At 40.1% G+C, this 27149-nt stretch overlaps 1 protein-coding gene across 10 annotated transcripts in view; it reads right to left on the bottom strand.

Moving 5' to 3' along the window:
- Positions 1-27149, bottom strand: part of RBMS3 (RNA binding motif single stranded interacting protein 3) — a 721470-nt gene that overhangs the window by 431762 nt on the left and 262559 nt on the right. For 2 of the 10 annotated variants that reach the window (XM_033057486.1, XM_042779158.1), the window contains exon 1: positions 17373-17884. The exons of the other annotated variants lie outside the window; for them this stretch is intronic. In XM_033057486.1, coding sequence (XP_032913377.1) covers positions 17373-17447 — 75 coding nt within the window. In that variant the 5' untranslated portion in view covers positions 17448-17884. Of the gene's footprint in view, positions 1-17372; positions 17885-27149 lie in introns of those variants that run through there. 10 annotated transcript variants of the gene reach the window in all.

Below are 27149 nucleotides of genomic sequence, written 5' to 3'. Positions count from 1 at the left end.
TCAGTGGTTCCTATCGGCTAATGCCTTTCATCCTGTGGCCTCCTTCACCTCCAGACTTGGCCTCTGTCTGCATTTACACCTTCCCAGAATAAAATCCTTGCTTCCCCCACCCACTTGGTAACCATCATTCAGCTAGTTTGTCTATGACTCATCCACTTCAAAACCTGCTGACTCACAGGCCTCAAAAAGGAAACTTGCTCAAAGAACGCGCTGAGATGCGGGTACGCCGTCCACGCCAGCGAGGAACTCATCCAAGCTGACCTGGGCTTTTTACTAGTGAAAGGGAAGGAGGATGTGTTTCGTTTGTGAATCTGTATCATTTTAAAGCCTAATTAGCTCACAGATATTTATAACCAAAGTATACCTCCATGGCCTGATTTCCAAAAATATTTTGCATCCAGTAGCTCCCACCAAACCTAATGGGCACTCAAAATAAGATAAGCATACACACCTATTCAAACAAGAATATACAGGCTGACTTCTTGTACCCATGGGTAAAAACTGACTTAACTCATGTGATAAAGCATGTTTAACACCTTTGAAGAGCATGTTAAGTTAAAATAGCAGCCATAGGAAAAAAAAAGTAATTAAAAAAAAAATTAAGACATTTTAGATGTACCTGTCACACACCTGAGTTGATCATGCTCCTTCACCTTCACATTTTTAAAACTAAATGTCTTACAGGGGAGGGACAGCAGGCCCTCCCTGAAGGAAAAAATTAAAGAACCAGACAAATTTGCCTTAATTTTTTCCACTTCACCATATAATTACTAATGGACCTACATAAGTAGGTACAGAATTCTCTCAACCAAGAGTGAGGAACTCAGCAGCTTCCTCTCTCTTCCTCTCTTCCACATCTCTCACCAAGAGGCAGGAATTCCTTGTGCCTTCTTATAATACAAGCCAATGAGAAATGTCTGGTAAAGGTCCTGTAAATCCATTTGATTTCACTTCTAAGGAAAGGAGGAGCATGCTCTGAATGAGGTCTCTTCTAATACTGCACACGTTCTAACAAAATACTATCAGCATAGTGAGGAAATGAAATTTCACACGGCAAGATTATCCTCCCTGCTGTCCACATTTCTCCTGAACTCTACCAGAATTTCTCCTTCTCCAAAAACTGCCCACTAAATGAACAGCCTAGTTCAAATCCCTGCCTTAATGATGAGTGGCTTATATTCAATTTTCTCTAGCTATGAAATAACCACCAGTAATTCTTCAGTCAAAAGTTACCACAGACTTCCATCTTCACTAGGACAGCCCTGAAAGCACTCATAAATGTTGGCTGTAGGACAGGTCTAGCTTGCTCTAGAAAAACAACAACTAAGCAATGACGACAGGATCAGTCATCCTCTGAATTAACCACAGGACTCATTATTACAATTTGAGTTTCTTCAAAATTTCTTACTCTTCAACATCCAAGGAAGACACCCACGCATATAAACTAAATATAAACTAATCAAGGTGTTTCTCTGACAGACTAAAAAGAAAGAGAGAAAACAATGATGTTATTTTTATTTCTCTTTGAAATTATATGGGAAGAGCCAAGTACCTTGTTTAAACAGACTACATAGCTAGTTAGATAGATTAGCCACATAATACTAATATTGAAAAGGTTCAGAACTGAATATCTAAACCAGTTAGTAAATCCTCTCACTGTAATCTTTCTAGCTTTAGAACTTAGTCCTATGTCCCTAAATATTTACTCTTACTAGAATAATTTTAAAAGGTAAAAGATTGCATCTAACAATTTACATTAGCTGATACAGATCTGGTATGCATCACCTGTAAAAGTGCAAATATTATTCGAATGTTTTCCAAACAATTTAGATAACATTGAACAAAAAAGAAAACCTCTGTAACACTGGATATTTGATAACTTATCCCTTATCTGCTTATGTGACATTTAGGAAAACACATTTTTAAAAGTCAGTAATGTATTCTGAATGTAACACTGACACTTCTTGCACCCCATAATCTCAGTCAAATCATAAAAAGGAGAAGAAAAAAATAATTTAAAAATCCACTTAATATCTTCCAAAACAACAATATTTTAAAAATATTATTAGAATGTAAAATTACTTAATGCAAATATTGTTTTTAAAAATTCCCCACCCAGTGTATTTTCTCACCCCCTAAAGAAAGATGTGTCAAAGATTGCACAGCTCACTGGGGACTTCAAAGTTGCTATCAATCTCTACATAGAATGCATTCAGATACTGCCATGATGGGCAGCAGTATAAAGCCCAAAGAGAGAGAGAAAAATAGATAAAATGCCCTCAGGAACAAGTTCCTTTCCAAGAAAGCTTACTAAACCAAGGCTTAAATTGAAGCAGTATTATTTTTCAATGTAGAAGCAGCTTTTCATCTTTTAACTTTCTCTTGTTTGTAATACACTCAAAAAATGAAATTTCTATCCTAAAGGCCAAATTCTGGCAGTCCTCTTCCCACTGAATAATTCCTCATTCTGTATGCAGCACTGCAGTTTCAGCAGAGTTGCTTACAAGGCAGTGTTCAGCTGTGAGCACACCTGGACCACAGGATGGGGCCCACAGGGAAAACACCTCACAGGTTACCAGTCTCCCAACACCAGCACTCCATCTGTCCCAATAAATCACTTCTACCAACCTCAGTGGGAAGAAAATTAAGACAATTAAACAAATAAGGCATGGGGTTTTTTTTCCACCTCTAGTTGTCTGCTTTGGATATTCCAACTGTAAATGCTGAGTAAGCAACAGATACAGCAGCACTTGGCATCAATATGAAACAGAAACCCAGAATTTCAAAATGCATGTCTAATTAAAAAAAAAAAAAAAAAGTCAATCATCAGCTGAGTGTTAAAACTATTATCTATAAAATCAAGAAAAAATCAGCACTGCAACATACACCTAAACATATGGAGCCCTGGTAAGGCTGGATATTACATTCCAAGGTTTTTAAGAAGACTGCATTCTGCTTTTCATTGGGTGACTTTTGAGCCTTTCAGGTATATCTGGATTAGACATTCAAGCTTCTCTCTGCAATCTAGAGGAAGATTAGAATTGGTACATACACAAACACACATTTTGATAACTTAGACCCTTTTGAACTAAAGTACCTTAGGAAAAATAAATTTCTGCCACCTAGTATAACTGGAAGAACTCGTAACAGACCAAAGCAGTAAGAATTTCTCAAAATGCCTGTTTAATAAAAATAAACTTCACATAACTGCTAGAGAAGCTTCTGTTGCATTTTTTCTATCTAAGCAAACAGATATTTTGTGGTAGTCCATGCATCCCAAACACTACAACATTTTTCAAAATTAAAATGAAATAGGGGAAGAAATCACATCCCTCTTCATTATTCAATGCAAGTTGTAGAAGTTAAATAAAGAGTAAAGTTATTAAAATCATTAACATCACACCACTAACAAAATGAAGAGTTATCTGTTAAGAGAGATACCTGCTTTTGGATATATATTCTATTCACAGCTGTAAAAAAAGAATACAAACAAAACCACCCCAAAAGACCCAAACTCTTTCCCTTTCTCTCCCAACTCTCCTTCCCCTACAAAAAATACAGTAAAGGTGAGAGATTTCCCTGTCAGTTTGCAAGTGCTGCTTGGGGAAAAAACAACAACAACAACTACAAAAACATTAAGCCCTAAGGAGCTCTTGGTCTTCAAAAGTGCAAAGTACATACGGTTCTAGTTGAAATTAAAAGTAGCTGGAGGTGATCAGCACTTCTAGCTCTGAGGCCCCAAGCTACTGTACAGAGCACCGTCCTTTTGAAATTTCAGTATTTACCAGCAGCCATCTTGCTGAATTGCAAGACACGCACCCCTTTCTCCCACAGTATTTACTTTTCAAAAGCACATAACAGTTGTGGGCAGCATGGCTCTCCTGCAACATGACAGCCCTGGTGAAACAGGAAGCAAGCATGAAAAAATACCAGCTCTAATCCTCACTGAGCACAAGCCCCCAGCCGTTGCACACCAGGATATTTCCAGAGCTCTCATCTGCTGGGAATAGACTTCTTGTCTCACACTGACCTCAACTGCTTTGCTCTTTTGTCCAGTTCCATTACATTCTCTGTGAAGTCAGCCACCAACATCAGCTAAGACTGTATCTGTTGAATACCAGTTTACCGACACAGAGAACTCCAGAAATCCACTCCATGGCTTGCTTCACTTTGCAACACCCAAAATCTACCAGACAATGCATGGGAGACTGGCCATCAAAGAGCAGTGATGGAGAAATCAAAGCCCAGGTAAGCACAAAGGTAGTGCACAAAGGTAGAAAATAATAAATTATTCTGTGTAACTGAAACCCCTAAGTATTAGGGAAGAAAATGGAAAAAAAAAATCAGCAATGCATGAACTGGGAAGGCAGAGTGACTCATTCCCAAGGTGATGGAGTAGCACACACTATATGGGTAAACAATAAACACTATTTGCCATCTACCATCCAAGTCCTGGCACTGCTTTGCAGCACAACCTCCTACCAGGCACTCCACTTCTCTCCTTTGCTGTTCCTACCCACCTTTCTGAGGCTGCCTTATTTACATTGCTCATAAACTCTTGCAGGCAGGGACTATCTCTTACCCTGGCTTTGTATGCAGCTCAGCACAAACTGCACAGTCAGAGGCACTCAGTAAACAGTAAAATACCATTAAAAAAAAAAAAGAAAGAAAAAAAAAAGGGGGGGGTGGGGGAAGGAAGAATATGACTGGCTTAGGAAATACAACAATATCTATACATAACAAAAAATGTTGATGGTCAAATGATAGAAAAAAACACATTAGAATGGCATACACATTAGAATTAGGTAGAAAAAAAGAGAACCAGCAGTGTTCTTAAAAGGCTAAGAAGAAAACCAAAGCAAGGCAGGGAATCAAAACAAGGACATTGGTAAAGAAGCATATTTGCTAAATCACAAATGATGGACAAACTGTAGAATAAAAATAAGGCTTCTGCCTTTCTTTACATTCATTTCATGACAATGATGCCCTTATGCCTCAGCTTTTTCAAGGTCTGTCCTTGTCACCTAAGCTTCAGATCACCTCTTTGACCCTCAGGCTGGTAAAAAAGAAGGCATGAACTTACCTGACAATCTACCCTGAGAGCAAATGAGAATGTGGGAAAGTGGAGGAAGGAAATAAAATCCACCTATCTCTACCTCAAAATAGCTGACTAGTGCAGAAAGTAAGTCACCCACTGAAGGTTAAGAAATCATAAACAACTAGTAATTTACTCCCTTGTTAAAAGACCAGGAGAGATGAAGCATAAACACCTACTTCATCGGCTGTTGCTGGAGCACGGCAGTCCTACTTCACTCCTCAACACACATTGTAAAATCACAATCTACATCTTTGTGGCCATTGGCAGAGTTCCTTGCTCAGTTTTAAAACACCAATAATCAACCCTTGTTTGTAGTGTTTTCACATATTTATAGCAAGACCCTTGGGATACAAGAAGTTATCAGCATCAAGAATATCATCATTCCTCTCCCATCCATGAAGTACCTTTGAGCCAAATAAGCTGTGATTTTTAAAAATGCAACTATTTCCCACACAACAGAGAGGGAAGCACATATGATACTGTTACAAGCCAAGGTGAAAGGAATAAAAAGAGTAATGACAACAGAAAATCTAAAATAAGTACTGGCAAGGCACAGTCAGGCATGAGAAAACCAAAGCCTGTGATAGTTCTGTATCTATCAACTACTACTTAGCTAACACCCACCCATAAATAACTTCTTTGCTATTGCCTTGGTGATTAACAGGGTGCTGTAGATTTGAAATATTAACCTGAAGGACTTGAACACAGACCAGTTTCCTTATACAATGTTGGTGGAATTGTGGCAGTTGTTTTCTACAACCTTCCATCAGTGCCTGACAAAGCTGGCAAGGGCCAGTGGGACTGGGATGAACATGCACTGTTTGAAAGCATTTTATTCTCTTTTACTTGGAAGAATGAAGAAGTTCTTTGCATCCTTGTCCAGGTGTCTGTTAAGTTTTTGCCTCCTGGAAACATTTGTGCCAAGTGCTGTCCCAATCTCTAAAACTCGGCAAGCTGCCTGATCTGCCCCTCATAGCACTGGTCAAACAGCACAAACACCTTTTCCAGTCCCCTTAGCAGGACTCCTCCTTCAGTCAACGTCCTTCCCCAGCACTGGGGACACGACAGGGAATACCCCTCCTCCAGAAAGTTCATCCTCTAGCCCTGCTCCATTTGTCCTCTCCCTGGCAGAAAGGCTCAAGAGGACGATGTAATATTGAACCAGCAGGCAGGTTCAGGCACTTGCCTCAGGTAAGTGATCTTGCAAAGTGCTCTGTAATTCCATGAGTCACATTGGGTTTAGTGTCAAATGTCTTTGAGAACTCCATCTGCTAAAGCTGTGGGCACTCAACACTTCTGGATAATCAGAGAGGAATATGTCACCTTCCGAAAATGCTTTCCCCTTATTTTTTCCAGCTTTTTCTCCACTCTTAGACCATTCATGCACCACATTTGCTCATAAAGCAGCAACAGCATTCCCCACCTCCATATGCTGCCCAAAGAGAGAGGTGTGGATGCACACAAGTCTATCCCCCAACTCTTGATAATCCAGTACAGGCTTCTGAAAGCTGAGGTCATTATTTGCATGCAGCCATTACATGAGCAAATAAGGTGTTTAAGGCACCTCTCAGAATGAGCTCTGAAGATTAGTTAATGTTTATACAGCCCACTGAAAATTGAAATGACTGCTACATGCTAAGTATTACCATCACCAGGGATCCATTTAAGTCAAAGCAGGGCAGACAGTGAAGGAAACAAAACTTATTTTTTCTGTCCAGCACAACAATTATTGCCAGGCTTATGCATGCTAAAAACACCCAATAACCCATCTAACACAGTAAATTAATGCTTATGCTATTAAGTTTAGACAATCTTAAGCTGAAAGCTTTTCGAACTACAGGAAATTGCATGTTGCACAGGGACAACTGTATACAATTACAGTGATTTCATAAAACGGCAGAGATATAAAGCAGAAACTGAGTGGTCGGCAAGGTTTCTAAATCACACAGATAACAAGTATGTCCTGGTGGGCCAGGGGTCTACATCTTTCTTACAGCTGTTCCTAGAGACAGGAATTATATCCATAATCTCCAAATTCAAGACAACTCAGTGCATTGGACACCTGTATCTGTGAGGCAATTGATCAGCAGGTACTATTACTGTCATTGTGGAGTCACCATACATCAGCCAGTTTTATTATTATCCCATCTTGCACCACCAGCTGACACTCACAACAAAAGCAACATTAAAAAGGACATGGAAATATTTGGACCAACCCATGTGTTTCTTTGGGATGCAAAAGCTCCAAAAAGACACAAAGAGCACAAACATGAAATGCAACGAGTGTGATGCTCCCCCAGGCAGAAAGTTCCCAGCTGCTTTGCTATGTCTGCTTTATGCTTGCTTTCATGAAGGATTTTTTAACACTACACTTAGTGCAGCTCTACATTTGACACAGTAAACGTCGTCTTAATACAGCCTAGGTAAAGCTTTCAGCTTACCAAGTCCTGCTGCATGCTTTGTCAAACATCTGAAGGACTGTGGTGCCTCTGACTTTTTTCTGATGTCTTGCAGGTATAGAGTCATATTAAAGGTAGTTTTCATGACTGCAAAACCAGGCAGAGGCTTGTCTAAGAGCTATCAGTCCTATTTTTTACCTTATTCATTGTGCCGTTCACAGCCCATTTTTATCGCCAGTCTCCTTGCACTAAGCAATTCCAGAAGCGTCATTTGCACACCAAACGAGTGCATATTGTACCATTCAGTTACATGTGGTAGATTATCGGGTTGTGTATAGCAGCTAAGCAGAACATCGACAGCTGTGTAGACACATCTCAGCTGATACTAAAAGAAGTCTTGTCGACAGTTCTGATCTTAAAGTAAATACACCGAAAAACTTAGCTCCAATTAGGCTGTGGCTGATATGATTTTCTGGAATGAAAACTAAATGAATGTGGCTGATAACACCATCTTTGCAAAATATCTTGTTTGGTTTGTCTTTAAAAGATTACATTTTCAAGATAAAAAGGTCCTGACTTAAAAGAAATGTCCCTGCTATCCGTGTTCACAAAAAATCTGAATTTTGTATTTTAAGCTGTGGTTTATGCTTCGTTAATATGAAATCACCACCCTGCATCACTGACATATTAGTCGAGCTCCAAGTGACCTAATTCATTTTTAATATTTCATAGTTTGTTAAAAGCTGTAATGAGAGATCACTAACACGGATCTGACACTCCCTGTCATGAATCAAAAGATGTAGGGAAAAGGTCGTGCACTTACTAACTGGCACCAAACCAAATTCATCACTACAAAATGAGAGAACAGAAATGAAGACTGCATTTCCCATTATGCTTCTCTCTTTGTAAGAGTATCCATCAACTTGTATGACACCAAAAGCAGAATTTATTTATATGCATGTCCCCCAATAAAAGGTCAGAGAGAAGTGAGAAAGAAGAAATAAGGATTGCAGCCTTTGTCTAAGCAAGTAGTTCCTTCTCTTTAAAGCATACTCAGCAGCAACAGCCTTTGAAGACCAAAAGGAGAAACAATTCCCAACCACATAAAGAAACTAACAAGTCCCTTATATGGCTAAGAATTGCAATACAATTTTTTTTCCACAGTCAGAAAAATTAGAGCAAGAGGGGAAAATAGAGCAAACTTTAAACAGGCAGCTCTCTCAGCACCGGGGAATTCACACAGGCACCTCATTCCAGCTTTAAGAACTGCCAAACACTTTCTTCTTTAAAGGGAAGGAGGACATTACACCAGGTGAGTTCCTGAAATCTAGATTTTTACTCTCCTGTTGTAACTATGGATACATAGCTTTAAAAACCTTTTGTGATGTAGCGGTACACCAGGCTCCGTATCTCATCCTCTGGTGAAACGCTCCATCTGAAGTTCCCTAATGTCCCTTTATTTCACAGGTCACCAACGCACCACGTCAAGGTTTTGCCAGCTCTGGGTCTGCACATCCAAAACAGCCCTCTGCCTTATCCACAGCAACTTCAGTCTGCCTTTCACTCTCCCATAACCCTGGCGCAAACACTGCCAGCTTCTCAACTGGGAAGGCAACTAGACTGCATCACACATTCCAAATAACCAGAGTCTCTTGCAGGCAAGACACACAAGACTTGGTGCTTGATCCAGTCCTGCCATCTCCCATCAGCAGAAGGCAGAAAGGTCAGGCTCCTGTGCAGCATCATACTGAACTCTGAATGGCTCAGCCTGGCTGGTCTCTAAATATAGCTGGGCAGAGGAAGGGCTGTGAAAGTGGGTGGGGAAGGGAGTGGAACAGAAGCCAAATGAGCAATCAGTTAAATACAACAAAACCACGTTGGTCCACCAGTAAGACTTTCCCTCTCTATTCTGCCACATTCTGCAGCAGAGTATTTAAGCACAGCTTCAGGATTAAGTCTATGAATGCAAACTCACAGAATAAAAACAAACTGCTGGTTGATTTCTACTTGGGGAGAGGGGAACACAAATCTGTTTAACAACTTATCTTCTTGAATAAATTTGAATCGCACGGGAGTGACATCACTTCCACAACATGATAGCACATAAATCATCATCAACCACATGGTACTAACCATAAAACATGTGTCAGGAAGACACCAACAAGGAACAAAATATCAGAGTGCTTTACATTGTAAACATGCAATCTTATGTGTTTTCTGGCTTCTACTATGATCTATATACGTCAGGTGGTTTATTTCATTCATTTGCATCTGAATGAAGTCAATACAATTAGCAGAGGAACCCTCATAGAAAATCTGTCCAAACAATTTCATCTGCATAAATATACATCAAATTAAGCACTTAAAAATGTAAATATTTACTTTTTAATGAACTATCACATTCAATACTGAAGTTAACTTTACAACAAATAAGCAAAGAGGGAATTTATTTCCACCATAGTTGCAAGAAAGCCCAAAACCAAACAAGATGAATAAGAAAGACAAAAATAAGGAAGGAAGGATGGGGGGAAATAAAAAAGAAGAAAAAAAAAAAAAAGATTTTCCATCCAAAAAGCAGGAAAAACAATCTCTTTCTCTTATTTGACAATGTCAGACCTGAAGTCTTTCAACTATTAAAAAACTTCAAGGAGAAGCGATTATACTTTGCTGTAAACCAACAAAATGTAAAAAACAGTATGACTGAGGAATTCAACAGGAGCTTCCATTCTGCAGCTACAGATAGGACAAGCAACCTTTGCTTAAGTTCTCCATTTAGAAACACTGTATCCTCAGCAAAGACCGACACAGAAAACTGACTTGTTTCAAATTTCAAAGAGGCTACACAGAATTTTTATCTCAAGAATTACAATTAAAAGCAAAACCAGCTCTCCAGTACTTTTTTCTGGATTAAGCGTACTTAGTCTCTTACAGAAATTGTTAATCTTCATTATAGGTTCTGGGCTCCATGTGAGACATCTCCTATGGCAATTAGGCTTCCCCTCTGTATAAATCATATCTCAACTGGCAGAGAGAGAAACAGACAGAAAGACAAAGCATCTGGTTTATGTTGCTAATTCTCTAAATTTATAAATCACGATAAATAATGTTAAATAGAAATTATAGCCACAGCAAACACAAAATGTTGTTAAGTATCAGATGAGCCATGTCCTTGACCCCTTGCATAATGCAGAATCATTTTGATTTACTGTTTTTATTTCTTTTGTGACTGTTGGGTTTGTTTTTTTTTTTTAAACCTGCATATTGTTCAGCTGTCCTGGTTTTGCCATCGTGATCAGTATGTGCTTTGTGGGCCTGATTCTGTCTTGCTGAAGAGAACTGAATCTTTTTCATTGATTTTTCAAAGGAAGCAAAACAGATCCCTCTAACTTCTATTCAATATTATCATTGTTTGTCCTCCACTTTAATATTGGTACATCATTCTGCATCAGTAGACACCACTCTTGGGCTGATACCTGCTTATTTGGAATAGCTGTCTTTGTAAAACTGTTTCCTTCTAACCTTCGCTTTGTTACTCAATCTTGCCCACATGAGTGGGAAAACAATTGCAAAACACCACTACAGGACTACTCGGAGTATAGGCTCTGACAATATCTGAGTAAATCACTGTTCTCTGTCTCCCTTCTTTGCCCATCTGCAGTCTTTGGTATGGAACAACTATATCATAAAAGCTCTCATTCACACATGCTTTTGATATTACACTATTTAATCACATACAGCTGTAGCTGATGAGACGGTTACAAAACACAATTTTAATGCAGCACTGGAAGCAAATTTTTGAGACATATTAACAATTTTCCTCTACATAAAATTTCTAGCACTAAAATTCTTTTCTTCAAGAAAATAAAAATACAACCAGACCATTTGTCTTTTTTTTAAGAAGTCTACTTCTCTTCCTGGACAGTCCAGAATGGGGTTGTTTGCAAGCAAACTTAGTCCCCCGCCTGGAATATAGATAGTGGAAAATTAACTTCTCACCCTGAAAGAAAAAAAAAAAAAAAAAACAAAAAACAAAATTAATTAGAAAACGCTGCTTGCAATTACATGCAAAGGGAATACTATACAGGCTACTCACAGCAAGACCTGAAATGAACTCAGACATCCTATTTGAAACACATCCTTTGTTATCTTTTATTATTTTTTAATTCATGGAAATTTAAGAACTGACAGTCTGATGATTTTTACCAAGATACTTGAATTAAAGTGCAAGCATACTACCATGCTTTCTTTGAAAGGACTTCATGCATAAAACCCAAACCAGTTCATTTCTGAACCACTGCACTTTATTTTGAAAGGGCACCTCATATAAGGCATTCTAAATTATAACTATTAACACACTTACCACAGCAAGATCTTTGTAGCCTCATCTGGCAAATGCTTGCAACTTTAATCTTTCATTACAGAAGAAAATAACTGCTTTCAAAATAAATAGCCATAGACTATCACAATATATAAGTATTAGAAGTAGTAAAAATTTGAATGTTCCTTTTCCACAGGTTTAGTCTGGGTTTTTTTTGTTTGTTGGTTTGTTTCTTTTTTCAGGGTTTTTTTTAATTATTTGCTGCTTTCATTTATGGGTACTTGTGGGTTGGTTCATTTTTAATTTAAACAGACTTGCATTGAGGCAACATATGAAAGAAAGATTAATCAAGAAATTTAACACCATTTTAATACATATCATCATGTCCCTTAAAACAACAGAAATATTTTTATCCAGGCATGCAAGGATAAATGGAAAGCAAATGAGCTCATATATTCCTGCATTTTTCACAGGAACACAACTTTTATCTTCCTTATTGTTTAAGCCAATTGGCAAATACTAGAGATAGATTAATATTACCATCAAAATCATAGCTAGGCTGAAATACTTTTAAATGGCATTTAAATGAATTCATATTCCTTTTGGGCAGCTCTCTGAGGCATTTAAAACATGCTGTGACATACTGAATCAAACGGGCTAAGTGCAAACAAACTTCATTCCTAGAAATGCATTTCTCTATTTGCAAGTGTTTGCCTTTACTTTGGCACATTCACATGGGCTCCAGCTAGACTTTTGAGCTCTGGCAGTGATCCAAGCTGCAGATGGTTGGAAATGCAGCCTGAAATCAGTGCGTGGTTGATGAATTACTCCTTACACCTGACCCCTGCTTCACACCAGGCACCAAATACAATCTGAACACTACCAGCCAGCGAAGCCCTGTCAGGCATCTCCGTATCTGGAACGCTTTCTTCAAGGCCTTCTGTATGGCCAGATGGCCAAAAGTGGGGAATGCCGTAAACCCGCTCAACAGAAACGTGAGTGACTAAAGAGCACGGGATTGGTTGGTAAAAGGTGAAGAGAGGCAAGAGCTTTGCACCAATTTCAAATGCACACTTTCTAAAAGAGAGTGATGGAGCAAGGAAGAAGGTATGCTCATGCCACACAACTGAAGGAAGTCCCCAATTCCCTCATGCCAAAATATGCCCTAAAAAATGTTAAAAAGGAGACATAACACACACCCAAATGTGTCGCCCTAAAATCACTATATCAAATTTAAACTCTTCTGAGTACACCTGTTTGAACTCCCTACTTGTTTTTTACTCAGCTAGGGCACGTATCTGTCATTTCTGGATCAGGCTCATTAAGCCCTCTTGCTTGCAGGTCAGTCTGCATCCTTTTCACAGCCACAGAGACGGGGTTTTATTCAGGTAGGTGTTGGGAAATCACACTTCTTCCTTTTGCACGTGTTCACACATGCATCAGGCGTACAGAGATGAAGAGGTACAGTGGGTACTGCAAACACTGCCTCTCGTTTTGGGGTGTTTCTGCCATCTGACTGCGTTACAGAGTCAACACCATGAGAGTTAAACACCAGACCCAACCCATGACTAATAAGTAGGAAATATCTGGAGAATGCATGAAAGCAAACTGCACGGAAATAGCTGCTTAACTGGCATATTTCTACCCCGAGTGCAGGTATACAGATCGTAAACCAAACAATTCCTGCCAACAGGTAACTGTGGTACCTCCTCCTTTCTATCAAAGTGATTCAGGTTTTTTTCAGTAGACTGTTTGCAAAGAAAGCTGACCCCAGCAAGAGGTCTAATCATAAGGTGGAGAGGACGGAGATAAAACACATCACCTACTAAATCAAGGAGACTCTTTTTATATATACATAGGTATAGATAGACATAGATATAGATGATATAGATATATTCAGAGTTAATATTTTTCTCCCCTTTTTCACATCATTACATATTATTCCATAGTGCTTATTTTTTGTTTTCTTTTGTGCTAAATGGCAAAGAGAAAAGAATTTGCTTTGCAAGCAAGAAACAAAAGAAAAAAATTCAGACCATAATGCAAGATTTGGCATCATTAATGTTCTACGTGATAATTTGCAATATATTCCTGTAAACCAGTTTTTTGAGTAGCTACACCATTAGCAAGGATGCAGCTAAGGAAATTCTCTTAACATCTCAAAATAAAATAAAAAAAGTAATACAGATTCTCATCAGATATACGTGAGCTGAACCACCATATTAGTACAGCTAATATTGCTGAACTCCCTGCAATATTAGAAAGAATGCAAGACCATGCTTCACTTACAACAGTAACCAGAAACACTCGCCCTGAAATAAATTCCTAGGACAACTGGACTCTCTCCCTAGTCTCAGCATCTGTCTAAAGAAGTTTCAAAACTGTACCTTCAAACTGAAGTTGTCAGACAATGTCACCAAAACAGAAATAAGGTTGTCTTGCCTCAAACTCAGTGTTTGTCCTTAAGAGACATATTAAATTCCTTGCAATTGTCTCATAAGGATTGACACCCTCCCCTTCTTCTCTTTTTTGGATGGCAATGGCTTTTTCTAAACCTGAAATTAAAGTTTAGCTTCAGTGGTGGCATTTGATAATGAAGGAGCACAAGTAAATGGAACTAGTGCATGCTTTGTGTCCCACAAAAGGCCACAAAACACTAAAAAGTTAAAGCAATCAGACAAACATATGGAATCCATTTTTTCTATTTATAATCCCATTACCCATATAGCTATTCATTTACACCCTTTCTGCACAACAACATGCTAGCCACGTTAAAAGACACACACACAGCCTGCAATCCTGCGCAGCTCCGCACTCCCCCGTGAGAGAGATGTGATGTACAGTAATGTGGTACTTCTCAAAGGAGAACCAAGGCAACTTCACCAAACAAGCAAAGCAAAAGCAGCACTGCACCCAAACACGCTGGGGAATGTGAATTTGCAAACTTTGCCTGTTGAACACACTGCCACTCTGAACTTCAGAAGCTGTACAGAAATGCCATAAGAAAGCCTAAAATTTCTTTCTTAATTACAAATGAATGTGCACACCCCCCTCCAAGCATGCATAACTGTGAGCATAAAAACACATTCTTTCAGTGGAGCTGAATCCTACCATGCCTGGTAGAAAGAGCAGTTTTTGGAAAATAAGAAGCTGAAGTTCTCAGGCCGGGTGGAATCATACAAAGGTTTATTTATATGTGTTGCTCCAATAGGGATGATAAAAGATACAGCTCTCCAACGCAAGATTATTTGATTACCCAACTATTAGCTTTAGACATACAATGGATCTAACTGCTTTAAAATGTCCCAGAAGCTGATAGCTAGCTTTAAGGTAACAAAATCCAGATGCTGCCTGTCTGCACTACTTTAAAGTCTTATGGTCTATAGAAGAGAAATACTTGCATCCGTATGTGTGTGTGTGTATATATATATGCGCACGTGTATGTGTGTTTATTATTTAGAGTTTATGTACATCCTTAACTGTGGACCAAGAAAAACAAGAAAAAATAAAGGCATATAAAATATATCACCAATTTGAAATTTTATCTGTCCTTACTGTAATAGGGCAAGTGTGCCAACACTGATGCATATGACTTTTCACAGGGTTGATAATTTTATACATCAGCTATAAAAATGCATTTAAGTTATTTTTTAAAGTAAGGGGTTAAAAAACGTCATGGCACTGAAAAGCCATTTTTCTACTTTAAGCTCAAATATAAGGTTAATTTTCTCAAAAAGTTCATTTTATAAAGTTAAAAAAATGAAGGAAAAAGGAAAAAAAAGGACAACTGGCAAAATGAAAGCTACGTGAGTAAAAGGGATGGAATGTCCAATATTTCTCCTCCAATACTCAAGGCTATTGTTCTTTCAAAAAAACACCATCAATTGTTTCATGTCCTTGGCTTGCCAGGTTTTGAGGAATAGCATCAGCCTGCGTCCCCCAATCCCCCAAACAGTTAAAGCTATAGGCAATATTGCAGTCAAGCTAGTGACGAGCTGCTGCTGCTGCAACAGCAACATTACACACTAAATGGTCACAAAGGTAAAATGCTATTTGGATTGACCTTGAAAGGAAGGGGGGGAGAAATGATAAATTTTATGCCAAAACAAAAAATGTAGAAAAGGATGAATTTTATACCAAAAAAATACCTGCATGATGCATTGAAAGAAACAGCAGAGCAAAGAAGTGAGAGGTAACTGTGCCATGCATTACAAGGCTGTAACCTGGTGTCATCTGGTGTCATCACAACTCCAACCAGCCTGAATCGCAGTTTTTACAATTAGTTAATTTATATAATGCAGTAGTCAGGCTATAAACATTAACGGGAAAGTAATTTTTATTAACAAGAAATATAATTTATCCTTTCACAACCGCAGCCAGATCAACATGCTTCAAACCAAAAGTCTGGAGAAGTCAGCCTCCCTTGTGGCACTTCACCACACACAGTTGCGCACATCAAATGTCCCATGTGTTAAATTTGCCACAGGAGCGCAGTGTGTATGTGTGCATGCAGTACCATATGCACGTGCGCGCACCCTGCCTTAGCTTTTCTCTCCTAAAGGATGCTCATTTATTTACTGAAACTGTTAATCTGTGACTGTGAGGTCACACTTCACCTTGTGAAGTGTGTATTTTTTCCTTTTTCTTTCCTCCAAATACAGCGTCCTGACAGGGTTTGCAAACTTTCGGTTTAGGGCTTTCTTTTGTTACTGTCCTTTGGTCACACAGGAAATCTTTTCAGAGAGCAGACTATTATACAATAGCATTATAAAAATAAGGCTTTAATTAACTAGCTCATGGCCAGGTAGCATAGACTTCACTCAGCCTCTCTAGGAGAGGCTGGCCTGCTTTCCAGCCTGCTGGCATTTTAAAAATTATTAAGAAAAGAAGGAAGAAAACGGAAGCGTCCACGCTTGGATACACTCTCCAAAAGTAGCTACCCTCTCTTTCTAGTCCTTTTAAATGCAACAGAGTAGAGCCATATCATTCTCAATATTTAATGAAATATTAAAACCAGTGCAATGCACTGAAACAAACTCCACCAGATTTACAGACGGTTAGCTCCGAGCTCTCCTCCGAGCTCCACAGCATCTCCTCCTCAGCTGATTAAAAGTTTGAGCTGCCACAGACAGCTTTTTTAACAGCAAAACGCTTTTAAGCTGTGAATAAACTGTAGAGACCACTGAAGACCCACCAAAAGTGTTTTATGTCCGATGCTGTCCAGAGCAATCTTTATCCCATGCCATAACACACTACCTGCCCGCTGTTACGATAGCGTTAACCGCACTGTTCTCCCCAAACAATAAAAGGAATTAGCCGACGCCAGCAGCCCTTGGGAAAAAAAATAATAAATTAAAAGAAATAAAGAAATAAATGGGAGGGCAGACAGTAACCTTCCTGCCTCTCTCACGCCTGCTTTCTGCCTACCAGCTCGGCTCTGTGTGACATCAAACCGGAGAAAGAGACAGAAAAATCGCCAAAGAGAAGAGGCGAGCCCGCAATTCGCGCGGCTCCGCTCTCCATCCCCCGCCAGGCGCCCGGCCCCGCCAGCCCTTACCTTGGTTTGGAGATAGTGGGGGTAGTAGTAGGTGTACTGGGGGTACATTGGCTGCTGGTCCAGGCGTTTGCCCATGTAGCTGGAGTCCTTCTGGCTGGTGCGGGGAACTCGTTGGCAGGGTGTAGTGCCCCAGGGCCTTTCTTCCTCTCACGCCGCTATTCCTGACAGCGCGGGCGACAGAAGAGGCTGCCGAGACTTCCTCGCCGTCTACCCCGCGCTACTTCCAGCGCAGCCAAAAACGCGCCCGCACGGACATATACGTGTGTGTGTGTGTGTGTGTGTGTGTGTGTGTCTCCGTGCGCCAAGGGGTGTGTGCGGTGTGGGTGCGTGCGTGGGTGGAAGCCCCGTGCCCGGGTGCCCGCGGCGGAGCAGCCCGCCTCCCCCGCTGGCAGCAGCGTGCCTCCGGCGGTGCCCGCTGCCCGGCTCGGGAGGGAACGTCCTGCCACAGGAGCCGGGAAGACAGTGCAACTCCAAATCTCCGCAGAGCCGCTTGCTCGCTCGCTCGCTCGCTCTCCTCGTCCTCTCCTCGGCTCGCCCCGCTCTCGAGCCCTCCCCTCTCGCTTCCCCACCCACCCCCCTTCCAACCAAATAAAAAAAAAAAAAAACAAAAAAAACCAGGAAAGAAAAAGGGAAAAAAAAAAAAAAAAGAAAATAAAAATAAAGAAAAAAAAAGGAAAATAAAAAAAAGGGGGGGAGGGAAGAGCCTTCCCCAGCCTAGTTGCCGCTGCCTCCCTCACGGAGTGACATGGTGCTCAGGGCTCGTCCTGTCTTTCATTCAAACCCCCTCCGCGCCGCGCCGCCGGTGGGAGGGACCTCGGCGCGCCGCTCCCCCGGGAGGTCGGCGCAGGCCGCGCGGCCGCCTCCGCGCGCGCGCCGGACCGGGCAGCGCCGGAAAGCGCCCGCGGCACACGGGAGACCCGAACGCCACGGGGCGGGCGACGAGCGAGAAACGCGGCTTTATATTTATGATTTTAATTTATGTATATATATTTTAACAAACGGGAGGGGGAAGGTCACGGAGCCTGATCGCCGAGCGGGGAAGTCGCCAGCGTCCTCCCCCCTTCAAAAAACTACTCCGCACCGTCATCCGGCACTTCGCGGAGAGGCGACCCCGGGCCAGACATATTAAATACATACTTTGTTAGACCGCTTATGTAAGATTTGGTTTATTTAAAGTTGGAACAAAATGGAGGAAGAGGGTAAAGAGGAAATTCGGCCGGCCTGACGTGCGGGTGCCTTGCCCCAGACGTGTGAAAAAACCTCGGTGCCACAAAAGTTACCCGCGGCTCATTTCCCCCGGCCGAGCTCCCCCGCACGCAGCAGCTGCCGCCGCCCGGGCCCAGGTGAGGGCCAGGTGTGGCCCCCGCGTCCGGCCCAGAGCCTCACACCTGCCACGGATCCCAGGCGTGCAGGACCTGTGTCAGCACCGCCATCCCAAATATTTATCCTCCGAAAGACTCGAACGAAGAGTCTGTCTTACAACGGGGCTGCAAATCATCAGGGGAAAAAAAGTGCGTGAATAACAAAGTGTTTCCTCTTGTACACAAATCCTAGCGTTTCTCTCTTTTTTACAGTAACTTATTTCTTTAACATGTCATCAGATTCCTGGGCCTTTCTACAGTGGTTTTGCCTATTTATAAATTTTTGGGGAAAAAAATGTGCGGCAGCAGTTTCTTTTTTGTTTTTATTTAAATCATCCATAGTATGGCAGTGGGATTGTCAGCTGCTGTATTATCAACCAAATTGCTTCAAAAAAAAAAAAAAAAGGAATTATAAAAAGAATTTCTTTAAAGGGGCACTTCTCAAGGCTGGTAGAGCTAAAATTAGACTTGCCAGCTGTGTTTTGGTTTGTGGGCACGTGCTTGCACATGACAGGAACATGGAAATATCACGCTTTACTCTGGCAGTTTGCTGTTCTCATAAGCAGAGGGGTTTGTTATGGATTCCCACAACTGCCCATGGCCGGTCCAAGAGGGCAATGTGAGAAGCCATACACACGCTCAAAATACTGCCTATACATTGTGATTTTATTGCCAGGCATTCATAATCATTGGTAACTAGGTATCAGGCAGACAGTGGGAGCACCATGCCAGGCTCACACAGGTATTTGCCTCCCGTGGCAGGAGGAAAACTTTTGCAAAATGAGTGTTCTGTTCCCAGAGCACTCTTACAGGCATTCAGCAGGTTCTTGCGCACCTGGATGAGTCCTGTGGAGCACTACCATTGCCCCAGTTTCCAACAGACTCAGAAGAAAAGTCTGGTTGGGTGAACTATTGAGTATTTTCATTCCCTATCACTAGTATTATCATTCCAAGCTGGCCAGGACCATGTGGTCCCTCTTCCGAGGGTTCCTCTTTCTCATTCATCTTCTCAGAAGTGAATTTAGAAAAATGATAGGAATGGGAGGAGAAGCTTGCAATCCCCGCCTCCCAGCCCCACGGTTTGGATTACGGCTTAGCTTTAAATACACTGCCTCTCGTTGTAGTGCATGATACTCTTGCTTACACTTTCTTCTCCCCCCACCCGGCTTTCCCTGAGGGTGAAATAGACTGTTTGAGGGTTGGGATCTGCAGAAGTGAATGGTGATTACTTGACGGTACGTGATACTTTGAGCCGAGACAACTTTCAGATTGTTCTTTCAACTGCCAGAATTAAGTTGTTGTGCTTCTCTCCTCACCTTCTCAATTTTCCCTCAGGATATTAACGCAGTTTTTCTTACTAAGTGGGTTGCTTGTAGACATGGATGTAACCAGATTTGGGAAAAGAAAGAACCTATGTGAAAGAACCTATTATGAAATAAAAGATAAATACTAAAGGATGTAGAAAACTGTGCATTCTGACCAAGAAAGCTGCATGAACATTCAAGGTTTTCCATGGTCATTATTTTAAATCCAGAAAGGGCTGTTTTGACTACATCATCTTACTACTGTGAGTATTTCAAATCACACCAAAAAATTTCAGCCCAGGATTTCCACACACTTCCCCATCAGATGCACTGGCTAGTATCTCCAACAGTTCTAGCAGCTGAGAAAAGGTGGGAAGCTACAGGAGAAATGGGACTATTATCTGAGTGGGGAACAGCTCCACCTTTCATCTGTTCTCTCTCAGCAAAAGTCTTCAATATGCAGATACTTTGGATTTCTCTTTTCACCTGTAATCCGGACCAGGTGCTGAGCAGTCTCTGCTTTTTGCTCTGAGTGCTCAGCATCTTGCATGACTGAGTCTTCAGAGATGCAAGACAGAGTGGAGGCAGCAAAAATAGGAATTCAATATAAAAGAGTGGGGGGCCAAGGGGAGAAGACAGGAGGCAATATAGCATAGCAAAAATGCAAATGAGCAGCCACAAAAGCAGATTTAGATAGCATACAGCCTCTGAACAAATGCTAGAGCTGGAAAATGGAAAATTTCCATTTGCAAAATACAGACATCAAAAAGATCATCTGTGACTTGGGAGCACACTGTTTAAATAGAATCCCCTTCATTTTCTGGCCTGTGCATTTGAATAACTGAATCCACTTGCAAACTGAAATAGCAGTTTCCCTACCGAGTGTTAAGTATAAATGTTCCTCAAAAGAAAAGACAAGCTGTTCGATCCCAGTGAGCAACAGTGAGCAAACTTCACAACTTTTTTTCCTTCCTATGGGAGGGCTCATTATCAAGCCCCAGCCAGTCCCAGGTTCAGGAACCCAGGGGACGAGCCAGATCCCAGTGCAACTACAAAGGCACTGCTGCCACTGGTGTCACTGACCTGAGGGCAGATTCAAGAGCCAGGTGAGCAGAAAGGATCTCTTCAATGGGAAGTTTAGAAATGAAATTAAATAAATGGGAACGCATCCTCTGTAAATGTGACAGCCAAGTACATTCAAAGATAGGCACCAAAGGATATTAACCCAGCAACAACCAAAGCTGTGGATAAGATACGTGGAGTTAACTGACAGAAGGGGAAAAAAACCAAAACAATCACTCAGACTCATTTTCCTGGCAGCCTGAAGTACAGAAAATCTACATATGTTTGGATGTATTTTTACGTGTCACAGAATGCAGATTTCTTCATTCACAAAATCTGAGTTAAAAGAAAAAAAGCAGATACTTAGTAGAAAATTCAGGGGGTTTTATTTGATAAAATACATTTCTACATACACTTTTTTTAAAAAATATTCTTAGCTAGCCTATTAAAACCTTCTAAATTCATAGGTATCAGGGTCAGGGAGCAATTAAAACATTTTCTAGCTTCTTGCTCTTGAAAAGCAGCAATATATATTCTAGAAGATATAACTTCAGGCAAAATTATGTCAAAATTTTCTAAGTCAGGACTAGAGGAATAGAAATATCATCACCTAAAGCAATGTAATAGGTTAAAGAAAAAAAACCTATTCTATTTGGTTTACATTTTTACCATCTCTCTACTTTTATTCTATTTACTCATTAAAGCTATTACAAAGGAGACCACAGTGATGCTTGACAGCTTGTTTACAATGGATTACAAGAAGAGCACTGATTTTATTTTTAGATCTGTCAGTTCATTCAGTCCAGATACCTTAAAACTATATTGAGGAACACAAAATTTTATTATTTAATGGATCATTTATCAAGTTGATTTACCTAAGGGGAGCTAACCAAGTTTCTAAGGAGGGACATATCCTATATCCGTCAGTAAAGCATGTGATAGCCACGGAGAAGGTGAAAAGACACAGAGGATCAAAATACTTAGCTTAACAATGACAGCATTAAGGTGTCTGGGATTAACAGAACCTCTCTGAGTTGGGGGATGCCACTGTATTCAGGTGCTTTCCTTTCATAAGAGACCACCAGAGGTGGCTTTTCCCACACACACCTATCCCTTCCTTGCCTGCATGAAGAAACCTAGCAGGTTTGCTCTCCAACCTTCAGCACTAATCAGCACAACAGCACAAAGTCTAGAGTTAGGCAGACTTACAGATGGCCTAAAGTAAATCTGAAAGAGTTAATGGTTAAGATTTTGGACAACAGCAAAGAATTGCCATCTATCATCCTACTTCATTATTTTTCACTTTATCATCTTCTGTCTTTACATTATGACTCAAGGGTTTCCATTACTCTGCTTTTGCCTTAATGCCCAGTCTGAAGAAAATCTTTGGACAGCACCAGAGTGAAAAATTTTAGATGAAAAGTGAACAACAATGAACATTCCATAAATTGTTTGTGTTTTCCACCTGATATAATCCCTTACAAGCACAACTCAGTGAAACTAGCAGTCAGTTGTACAGACAGACTGAAATTATGCATTTATGTCTTCTTTCTGAAGATGTTAATGGATACAACCAAAGTAAAAAATAGTCTTTTGTCTACAGTCTGTTTCCTACATATCTCTGAACACTTTGCAAGAGTTAATTCATCCTGCCATTCAGAAGAGGATAAAGTAACATGACCAGTCAATGGCAATGTCCCAGTTGTGACAAAAATATGAGGGATTCCTCTCGCCCCACAAACCTTCATTGCATGGTAAAAGCCACAGCAAATAGGACCAATGGGGCAAAAGATTGGCACTTTCAGTTCTGGAAGGGATTCATGTGGAGAGAAAGCAGTGCAATGGCAGTGGGAGCAATGTGAAGAGACGGGAGCGAGACATTTGCTGTAGCATATCATAGGATCACACATCAATAGTTTAGGGCTTTCAAAAAATGCCAAGATTGTGCACGTGTTAGAAGACATGCCTTTCAAAGGTGGAATTTTCTATAGCAGCTCCACATCACAAGTTAGTAAATATTGCATCTGGTCTTGAGTCTAAACTCTTAGGATAAAAAAAGGTAAACAAACCCCCAAACACTAAGAGGACTAGCTATGGCCATTCTCTCTTGCGGCATATTAATTTAATACTGACAGCATTAGATGTGGTATGGTTCCAGAGAGAGAAAATTCTTCACCTCCCACCTTCCTCCCTCCAAAGTCCTGCTTACTAGTTCACTTTCCCCACCCCTTGTTTACTTAAAATCAGATTGTAATCAGGGAACATGAGTTTTTTTCTCTTCAGGAAGTTTATTTCTGAAGGTAATGGGGAGACGTAAATATGCTGCCTGTTTACTGAGGCTCATAAACATATACGAACACAGGCAATTAATTGTCACTGAAGGAGTTCCAGCAAACATTGAAAATCCTAGCTTTTTAGGGCATGTTTGACTAAATGTTCACCCATCATGTACTGAATTACTTAGTGAGATATTAATTTTGTGCTCCAGCTGAGGGTAATCACAGAACAAACTGGCATTATTCAAGTTACTCTGTGAAATTACAGCAAGGGTAAGCTTAAGAACAAAGGCCAGCAGGAGTTGAGCCTCTCAACTTGAAAGGAATTATCTTTTCCTCTAATTGAAGTGAGGACTGTTTTGTTTTGTTTTTTTCTTTCCTTCCTCTCGCTAGATTTCCAACAACATTCTTTGGCAGAAGGTCTCCTTGCAATGGGATTTTGTGCTTAAAGAGTCCATGAGCAGGAGCTCTTCTGCCTGGGAAAGTTTACTGATGTAATTGCACCAGCATCCTCGACAGCTATAGTTATACCCACGTAATGCCTCATATGGGCATTCTTCCCTGGGAGTGATTATGCTGGTAAATGCCCTTATTTACACAAACCCAGACCTCTGGGTCCTGTTTTCCTGCTGGTGCTGCTGCTGACCTACACCATGACCTTGGGCATACCACTTCTGCTGCTCCCTCCTGTCTGTCTCATGAGTGTCAACTGGAGCTCTTTATGGTGAGAAAAATCTCTATGTTTTTACAGTACCACAGGGGACCCTCAATTTTGGTTGGGCACCAAAACAACACAGCAGAAATCTGTAATAATGTATGTAAACAGTTTGTTGTTCTACCATCCAGAGGGCTACTATTATAGAATAATTCACTGGCTGTGGCCTTTTTTTTTTTTTTTTTAACATGAGAAAAAGTTAACAATAGGCAAGAATGGAGGGTCATTTCAGGCAACATTCCATCGCTATCAAATATAATAGATTCTGCTTGCTCCATACTTATATCCTCCCCAGCATGCCAAGACATTTCTTTTTGTCTCTTTCCTATCTGGCAGGCTTATTTGCCCACTAAGTAACACTTTATCTAATGCTGGCTGTAAATAAGGCCTGAAGGAGCCTTTGCTAATAATTTCTATTTCATATCCTAGTAGACCCTCTTCTAAAACGTAGTACAATTATGGCACTACCCTTGCAATTTTGTCCAAAACTTCATTCAAAAGTGTTTGTAGAAATAATTTTTCATTACATCTTGTGGAAATGTTATGGTTTTGATGAAATCTCAAAACATTACCAATTTCTTTCAGTTTAGGTCAAATTTGATTTTTTATTTTAATTTTTCCATCAAAATTCTGCCTTGACCCAACTGCAATATTTTCCTGCTTACTCCCCCTGAAAAAGGAAAAATCAAAGTCTAAAAAAAAAATCTCTAACATATTTTCAAAAATATCTTAAGCAAAAACTCTCTTTTATCTCTACACATGCAGGAGAATATTTTTTAGGAAATATACAAATGAAATACCCCTATTTAAATCAGTCTCTAGAGGAATGTGTTCATCAGTTGTTTGTTTTTAACTGAAATTCATGACTGGGAAAAGCAATCTGCACTTTAGCTTGTGCCAGTAAGCCCTACAGTAATTCTGAGTCTATTCAGTCCAAAGTATTTTATAAATAAAGAAAAATCACAGGTTGGGAGGAACTGTAATCTTCAGCCATAACAAAATGCTATTCTTTTCCTTCTCACCTAAACACAACCGGGAACTGAACTGGAAAGCACATAAAAACACGTACTAGGACTGCTAGTGCCTTCTTATCAACATATAAAGCTTCCCTGAAAGCATTACAAGAAAAATTATAAGTGTCCACTAAATATGGAATCAAAAGATTGTGTGTAACGATTCCCAACAGAGGGGGAATTTCTGGCTCTCAAATTCTGTCTCACCAAGATAGGAAGAGAATGCATAGCAAATTGAGCAGTACAGTACTGGGAGTTGGGTAAAAAGTTCCATGTGAAGGTAAGCTGCAGACTTGAACCAATTCTACGTTTTTCAAATCAGTTCACTCTTTTATAGGAATAATGGCATTTTTTTTGTAATGGACAGCTTCCATTTACCACAGAACCAATGCAGCCTGCCGTGCAAAATGAAACCTTATGTCACACTAGATTACTGTCCATCATAACCAAAGAAAATGTATTGAACTGAATATATTTGGTTCAGGAAGCCTGTATTTTGTCAGCTGCAGTATAGCTCATTGTCCACCAAACAGTACCAAGCCCATTCTGAACAGAGCACACTGTAGAAATGTTTAACCTCCTAATCCTGTACTTGTACACTTGCCAGAACAAAAGGGAGGGTAATACCTGACATCTAACAAAAACAGGGTTAGGACTGACACTTTCCTGTACCAGAAAAATTCTTTGAGTAAGAGATCATTTATTTCCTGCAAACAGATAAATGCTAATTATAGCTCAAATCTTCCCTCTTTTTCCTCTACAATTTCTTTTTTCTTTTGCTTCCTCGCCTCCTTTGTGCATCTTTTCTTCTGTCTTGTTCGTCAAATATTTTTTGCCTTCAAAAAAATCTCATCAAATCTCCTTCATCTGAAAGTTATCTGTCTTGAGAATAATTTTTCTGCCTTCTTTTATGTATTCCAGCTGGAGTTTTTAATAAAGCACAACGACTCAAGGCTACTGTATTTTTATTAGGAGATGGTGGAAACTTTATAGTGATTTCTATTCACATTCAGCAAATGTTCATCCCTATTGTTCTAGCCTATTTACCGCTCCCAACATCCTATTCCCAAACAGTTTTTACTCTGTAATCCTTCATCTGTTTTGTTTCCTCTTTATTTCTGTCCCTGCCTAACTGCCTGTCTTGCCAGCACAAGCACTTTCTTTTTTTCGAATTTTCTCTCCATTATTTTTTTGTTGCCCCCATTCCTCAGCCACAGATGCTTTAGGCTCCACTTTCTTACTTATATTGTAGTTCTTTGAATGTAGAACAAAAATATTCACGCAGGGAAAAAGATACCACTGCGCTATTTTTTTAAACTTGAAAATTCATCCTACTAGATGGGAAGAGAGAACACAGTGTGCCGTAAATATCTATATTCATGTCAGACACCTTGGCAGAGTTGTGGACAGAGTTAAAATAAAGTAGAAGGTGAGAATATTAAGTTCATTAACAGAGGAGGAATTGGGTCTCACAAACTGAGGATCCAATTAATCTCACCTCTTACTGACTTCTTTTCAATAAAGAGCTTTAAAGACATTTCTGCTAAGTACAGATGTACACAGGTTCCCTTCTTTCAACTACAAGATGTACACCCCAGACATCACCATGCTTACCTTTTCAAGATTCTATGGCAGCAAAATATATATCAGCTTAAAACCTTAAGAGCAATCTTTGCCAAAAAATTCTCACCTCATACAGCAGGGTAAGAATTACAAGCAGAAACCACTGAAAGTGAGTAGGAGTTAAATATTAATCTTTTGATATAGTTTTTCAGATGAAATACTGACACAAATTCAGCTTGCAGATAATTTGCACTTTGGCCATTTGGTACATTCCCACCAAGCAAAGGTAGATATTTCTGTACTGTGAAGAGCTTATAGGAGAAAAAAAACCAAAAAACAAATAACTGTATTTCATTTAATTGGGAAATTGTATTTTAGCAATAGATGCTTTGTGCTAGTCAATTACTTGAATGTTTTATGAGAAGGGCCAGGAGTGTTCTGTCACTATGGGGGCTTGACATTTCCCATGATCTTAAACATTCA

Source organism: Catharus ustulatus, chromosome 1 (genome assembly GCF_009819885.2).
Source record: "Catharus ustulatus isolate bCatUst1 chromosome 1, bCatUst1.pri.v2, whole genome shotgun sequence".
In the NCBI taxonomy this organism is placed as follows: Eukaryota; Metazoa; Chordata; class Aves; order Passeriformes; family Turdidae; genus Catharus; species Catharus ustulatus.
Note: the sequence above shows the minus strand (reverse complement) of the source record. Positions and strands in the feature narration are given on the sequence as shown.